A 7013-nucleotide genomic window follows, 5' to 3' on the forward strand; every position below is an offset into this window, starting at 1 on the left:
ATATGATAGATGACCACCCCAAAAATTCATTAGAATTTAAATTATATATTTAGAAGGAGCTGGGCTAGCAAATATACACAGATATATGCAAAAAGTTTCTTGAATAAAAAATATCTTGTACGACTTTTAACTTAGATAAGACTTGAACGATTTCTTAAGGGATTATCATTGGGGACTTGACTTTGACTTTATTTTATTCAGTTTTACTGCTTTTTTCATTTCATGGCCATTTTGATGTGTTCTAGTAAAAATCAAATAGTATTGAATAATGTTGACCTGACTTTAAGCTCCAATAACTCTGTTAAAACTGAATCGATTTTTATGACTGGCAACATTTTGGACCCCTTCCTAAGAACATATTATATACTAATTTGTACTAATTTTTAATAATTTATTTTTGCCATTCTGAATACGTATGTTTTTCCATTCATAAATAATCAAGCATGTTGTTAGGTGTAGCTTTATAAATATATATATGTACGTATATTTGACATCATAAATAATTAGTTTATACAAAAACTTAGCTTAGTTTAAGGCTAAAATACTAAGCACTAATCCGCTGTATATCAAAGTAAGTATTCCTAGTAATCATATAGATTTGCACAGCTTAGGAATAGTTAAGAGTAGAGCTAAGATTACGTTTTAGTTAATTTCCATAAATTACGGTTCACCAAACGCAGTACAAGAGGAGCTGTTGCTTCGTGTGGGATGCTGCATCCGCCATGTTCCACTGCTGATCCCGTAAGTACCGTTTTGTTCAGTTTACCCGTTGCCAGCTGCCAAGTCGAAGAGCTTGCTGAGATGTAGGAGATGTAGGTGGAGCGGGAGGAGGCACTGGCCCAGGCTATGCGCAGTCGTCTTCAGCTAAATGGGTTAGACAGTTGCCGGCGGCAGCCTGGTGCTGCTTCAGCAAGACAAGTGGGCATAGCTAAGAGGGGATGAGTCGGAGAGGGGCGGAGAGTTGCGGCTAGTTGGAGCAGGGTTAAGGTGGCTTTTACAAGGTGCACTGATACTGTTGCTGCAGTGCGCGGGGCAACGTCTTGTGCGGCAGATGGGCGGCGGGGCAGCTGAGGGAGGCCAAATGCGATTGCGACCCGGACAATCGCTGACGCTGCAGCAAAACGAGGCAAATGCTGATGATTATCACAGATATGGAAACAGTTACCAGCACGCTGCCCAGATTGGCGCTTATATAACGCAGCGAGGCGGCATAGACTACAGTTGCCAAGTGGGCAGGGAGGGGGGAGAAGAGCAGAAGAATTGCATTCAACACGATTGCCAGCGCTGGCCATTTATGCATCTACTTACACTCATCATCATCATTTGCATCCGCCTGAGCCCGAGCGGACATCCAGGCGCCCGGCCCCTGCTCCACCACCAGCTTGGCATACTTGCTGCTCAGCTGCGCCTGCTCTGGCACCGGCACCGGCGCCGGCGCCACCAACGTCGACTGCGCCAGGCCGTTCAGCTCATTCAGACTGGCCAGGCTGAGAGCGCGTCCCTGCTGCCGTCCCAGCTGTTGCTGGGGCTCGGGCGGCTGTGTTTCCATTACCAAGGCCGGCTGCTCCACGGATTCCTCTTCCGTTTCCTTGAGCACCAGTTCGCTTTTGTTCACATAGCGCATGTGCCGTAGTTCCCGACCCAAACGCTCCTCATCCGGCTGGAAGGGATCGTTGGGCTCGATGGCGGCTGCCACGCCTGAATTCTTGCCGGGCACCGTAAAGCTGGCTCGCACGGTTTGCATGCCCGACTGATAGCTGCAGACGACAACAAAGCTGTGCGGAAAAAGTGGGAAAATGTATATTCAAAATGTGATCTGATTGGTGAACTGAGTGAATGCTGATCTATGCACTGTTTAAACGGATATATATATAAGGAATTCTCTGCAGTATTTCAGTTTATTTTACAACGCCTGACTGCTTGACTGTCTGACAGATTGACAGATTGATGATCTATGCACATGGAGAGATATTTAAGAAATTTGTTTACAGTAGTTTGAGATGAAAGTGTATGCCTAGACGGGGTTTGTAACAATTCCACTCATAAGGGTGAAAATGTACTTTGATCGGGCTACGATTTATTATTTAAAGCCTTGCTCCTTGACGGACTGACAAGCTGACTGATTGATGTTAGGCCTATTTCTTACTGTAGCTCAAAATGGAAATTAATAAATGAGGGCTTCAAAAAATTTCACGCATAAAGGTGAAAAACGGGTGGAAAAGTGTTGAATTCATTTGTTTCCCTTGCTTTTGTCCGATCGGCCTTTATTTTTTTAAAGATCTTTGTGAAAATTGATTCGAGACGGGTTTCACGCGTTTCGCCAAATCAAGAACATTTAGATTTTTTTCACAAGTGAAAACAGAGTAAAAAAAGTGAAAGTGACATTTAAAAAAAAACCTACTCCTAGATTTATTTAATTGCTCTATGCTTACCGTCTGGTGCTGTGCGTAAAGATGCCCAAATTCTCTTGGACTGTGATGAAGGTCTCCACGGTGTTCGTCTCCGGCTTGACCATGCTGCCGCATTGCTTATGATCGATGCGCATGGTATATTTATCAGCTGGATCATTGGCATTGCCCTTGATGCCACAATTGCCGCCGTCGACAACGATGCGACCGCCAAAATAGGGACCCGTCTCTACCTCAATCTCGGAGGCATGCGCCAGACACTGCGTCGCATGGGCGGAGACTGAAATGCGCAGACAATGCGATGAGACTCAAGTACTTTCTACTACAGCTCATCAAACAACTTACAGCCCTTGGTGGGTATAATGATGCTCTGGCCGGGCAGATGAGCTGACGCTCCCTCGATCTCATTCTCGGCATGAAACTCGGAGCGTGCGCTGCTGCTGCGTAGGCGACGCGGCTGCACTGGGCGTATGTGGAAGCTGTATCGGGTGGCCATTCTCAGATTGTCCACGGCGGCGGCGAAGTGCTGCACTTGAGTGCTGCGGGAGAGAGTTAGACAAGTGAGCACAAGTCGGCTATAGCCGACTGCGCAATACTCTGTTCACAGCGAAACAAGAGATGAAATCAAAGCAAAGAGCGTTTCTGTTGGGCAATTGAAATGTCACTGACTCTTGGGCATGTCTACATTCATAACTGAAGAATCTTTAGTTTTCGTAAATATGTTGAGTCTAGTTTTAAAAATGACTCGAAGAGTGTGGTGGATACACATTTTTGCTATATAAGACTTTATTTAAGACATAAAAGATACATAAGTTTATAAAAGAGGGTTCATGTATCGCTCACAAAAAGCCCATATGCTCTCTTGCACGTTGTGAACAGTGTATTTGCCAAAAAAACAAACAAAGGTGAATAAGTTTTATGAGTGTGCACTTACTCGACATACGCCTGCCCAGGTGTGGGCAGCTCGGCGGCGGTGGCATTCACCAGCTTGACGCGGCATCGCTGCGGTCCATAGTTCTGCATTTCACAGTAGAAGATCTGAAAGGCTTTGGGTGGCTCCACAGTGCTGCCAATGGTCATATTTGTCACGCCATGCCCATGCCCATTCCCATTCACAATGGCATTCGAATCGGTAATTGTATTCGTATTCGTATTCGTATTGGTATTGGTATTGGCATTCGTATCTGTGTCATGGGCCGACGTCACGAACTCAACTTCCCAGGTCAGATTCACCGATTTGTAATTTGGTTCACCAGCAACGCCGCGTATCTCTGCAGGCCCAAATAGGTTTCAGAATGGGGTTTACATACACACATACAAACATGGTACTTATATAAAAATGGGGTTAGTCAACTGCCGACTACTGACTGCATTTGCTGCAGTTCAACGCAGGCCCAGCTCAAAGTCGCTTCTTGCATGCAAATCAGTTAAGAGCAAAAGGCTTTCAGCTGCTGGCTGGGGCGTGGGGCGGGGGCCGGGTGCACGCCTAAGAACTTGTTTCACTAAAAAATCGTCTACAACTGCGACTCGCTTTTGGTTTTGCTTTTTTTTTTTTACCCCTCTTGTTATTTTTTTTTTTGCTATTCTGTACCACTAAGTGGTGTACCTGGGCAATAAGATCTCGGGCGAGCGTGTTTTGTGGCACCGTAAGTGATGGAGGATTTGCCAGCGAGTGTGCCGGGAATTAGCATGTCCAGTTAACTGATTGCAATTGCGAGCTCAACTGTGAGCTCTACCAAATCACATTCAGTGGCTTAAACGACAAGAAGAAGCCGATGCAGAAGCAAGTGCAGCAAATGAAGCACAACAAATTACTTGAGTGTAACTAATTTGAAGACAAATAGAGTGCGATAAAAATGCAGCGGAAATGTTATCTAACGTACACGGTTTGCAATATCAATAAGAAGTATTTAAATTTGACGATTAAAATAGAAAACTTGATAAGAAACAAGTCTCTAGCTTTAATAGGTTTCGAGTTCAACGTGCTTAAACATATGTTAAATTAATCCACATAAAGGAAAGGAATAGAGCTGAATATGCAAATGAATGCCTTTTAAGCACCAAATAAGATAAAAATAACAATTTATTAATCCTTTAAATCCTTTATGTATGTTTGCTAGCGTGTATTACTCAGCTAAGCTCTGGCCAAGCTATTTCTTCAATTTCGTTTTTACTTTTCTGTGAAATATTTTTCAAATAATTTGCATTCATATTTAATGCCGTGTTAGAGCTTTATTTAAGCCATTCATAAAAAGAGGTTTTATTTATGGAGATTATGTTGTTGTTGCTAACTTTGAATAAATCTGAAAAATTTGTGTCCACCTTTGGTTAGTTACTTTGATTAAATAATGATTTACCAAAGTAATCCCTCACAGCAAACCGAGCAGCTCATCGCAGTGCTCCATTAATTAACCCCCCCCCCCCTGCCCTGAAATTTCTACCCCCCCTTCAATTGTAATTGACACATTTGTGGCATATCTAACATCTAAAGTGCGTTTTCCCCGATTTCCAATTTGGCAGAACCTTGCATAATGCGCAATTAGAAATGCAATTTTCCAGGCTAAGCAGCTGAAATGTTGTTTGGCTGTTTGCCGTTGCATGTTGTTTGTTTGCTTGCGTGTAGCTTGTGTGTGTGTGTGTGTGTGTGTGTGTTTGAGTGTGTTTGTGTGTGCTGCTTGTACATTTTCCCATGTTGAAATCATTGACACCAATTTTGAATTCGCCAGGCCGCCTCCGTGCTGCTGCATTCGCCATTTAGGCGAATTTCACACAAAGAGAAAAAAATCAAATAAAAAAAATATCTGCAGCGCCATGGAAAAGTGAAAATTGTTGTCGAACAGTTGGCACCATTCTGAGCTGAACTGTCAAATACTTAGCAGAACTCGGCAAACAGGCAGCACAGACGACAGCTCCATCATCAGCTGCCTGGCTGCTGATTAGAAACTGGCCATTTGGCAGCAAATAAATCGCTCGATTTGATCATATTTCTTCGCTCGGCTGTCGTCTGTGGCTGCCCCATGACGTTGCACTTAGCGTGAAGCGTGTGATCAGGTTATGCAATGCGATGCTTTGTCTTTGTCATATTCGACAGTCAGCGTGAAGAGAGCTTAGGGGCCCAAAACCCCGTGGTCGAAACACTGACATTTTGGCCGCATCTAATGACACTTTTGCTCTCGGGCCAGCGGGCAGCTTATCATTAGAAAATGTTGCCGCAATTTCCGCCGTTGCGGTTCTGGGGCGGGGCCGAGGCCGTGGCCCGTTTTGCCCGCTTTGCCCGCTTGGACAGGAAACGTAAGCACATTTCCATTTGATTGGCATAAAATGGCTAAAATTAGCGCTAGCCGCAAGTTCGTTGCCTAAGTCTTTTGTTTTCTTCTCTTTTTTTGCCCTCCTGCTAAAGCGTGAAACAATTTCGCTGCCAAGGGCAGCCCTTGCCTTATTGTTGTTTTTGTTGCAAACAAGCTGCTGCTGCAGTGAAACGGGGCACACAAGCAATGCACACGTTGCAAGATCACAAATCGTGACCAAATGCAATTAGGCAGCAGCTCGGCTGCAGAACAGAATGCCAGCGACAAGACTTTGAGCCCAGCGAGCGGGCGTATGGGGCAGCTTCGGTGTCTACCTTTTTTTTTTTTTATAGGACTTACCATATTTGCTGTCTGCATTGTTGTAGCTGCTGCTGTTGTCGCTGCCTGTAGATGTTTTCAATTTTCCTGCGGCTGCTGCTGCTGCTGCTGTCTGTTGGGACTCTGTCAGCGGCTCATTGTGGCTATTGTTGCTGCTGCTGTTGTTGTTGCCTGATATTCGGGCGCGTCGTGTTGCCGCATTTGACATTGCCGGCAGCAATAGCAGCATCAGCAGCAGCAGCATCAACGGCAGCAGCAACATGCAGCAGCTGCTGCCTGCCATTGATTTGTTTGACATTATTTTCGCTTGATTTATTTTATGCAATTTATGTTTGTTGCATCCAAAGTGTGTCAATTGGGCGGCACCAATTGCACCTTTTATTATTATTATTATTATTATTCTTACGACTTGTAGTATTTTGAGTATATTGTCAGTCACTAGTTTTTATTGCTCGCAAAGCCACACAAAAAATATCACTAAGCACACGCAACAAATTGCACAATATAAAACATTTAATTTATTGTTAATAATACAGTCTGTCGCGTTTTGTTTTGTTTTCGAAAATAACGGCAATTGCAAACAAGCGCTACGTTAACAGCGACAACCGCACGCCTTCATTGGCGACGCACAACTGACTCACAACTCAGCTGCAGTCGAACTTTGAACAAAGCGCGGTCGCAACAGCTGTTGCGAGCAGCAGCAGCAGCAGCAGCGGCGGCAGAGCGAGCGCGGCAGCGCAATGCCAAGGCCGCGCGCGTCAAATGAGCGAGCTTTTAAAAAGCTCCTTCTCTCTCTCTCTATCTGTCTTGTCATATGCTTGACATATGCTTTCGGTTTTAGGCTGTTGTCGCTGCCGCAGTCGCTGTCGCTGCTGCTGCTGCTGCTGCTGCTGCTGTTGTTGTTGTTGCTGCAGACCCAACACCAGAAATGTTAAGCAGGAACGGCTCTTATCAGCAGCCGCTTATCGTATGGAAAACT

At 44.8% G+C, this 7013-nt stretch overlaps 1 protein-coding gene across 2 annotated transcripts; it reads right to left on the reverse strand.

Annotated features, from left to right (window-relative positions):
- Nucleotides 1-456: 456 nt before the first annotated feature.
- LOC6628932 (uncharacterized) lies at nucleotides 457-6668 on the reverse strand. Of its 2 annotated transcripts, none has more exons than XM_032438497.2 (6): nucleotides 6056-6668; nucleotides 3343-3679; nucleotides 2754-2947; nucleotides 2433-2688; nucleotides 1309-1775; nucleotides 457-1215 (listed from the first exon to the last, which is right to left on the reverse strand). In XM_032438497.2, exons 1-6 carry the CDS (start codon nucleotides 6330-6332, stop codon nucleotides 995-997), a joined length of 1752 nt encoding a protein of 583 aa, XP_032294388.2. In that variant the 5' UTR covers nucleotides 6333-6668; the 3' UTR covers nucleotides 457-994. The 2 variants fall into 2 exon arrangements, with proteins under 2 accessions (XP_032294388.2, XP_070065221.1); XM_070209120.1 differs by lacking the exon at nucleotides 6056-6668 and adding an exon at nucleotides 4015-4119.
- Between the last annotated feature and the right edge of the window lie 345 nt (nucleotides 6669-7013).

The sequence above is a fragment of the Drosophila virilis genome, chromosome 4 (genome assembly GCF_030788295.1).
Source record: "Drosophila virilis strain 15010-1051.87 chromosome 4, Dvir_AGI_RSII-ME, whole genome shotgun sequence".
In the NCBI taxonomy this organism is placed as follows: domain Eukaryota; kingdom Metazoa; phylum Arthropoda; class Insecta; order Diptera; family Drosophilidae; genus Drosophila; species Drosophila virilis.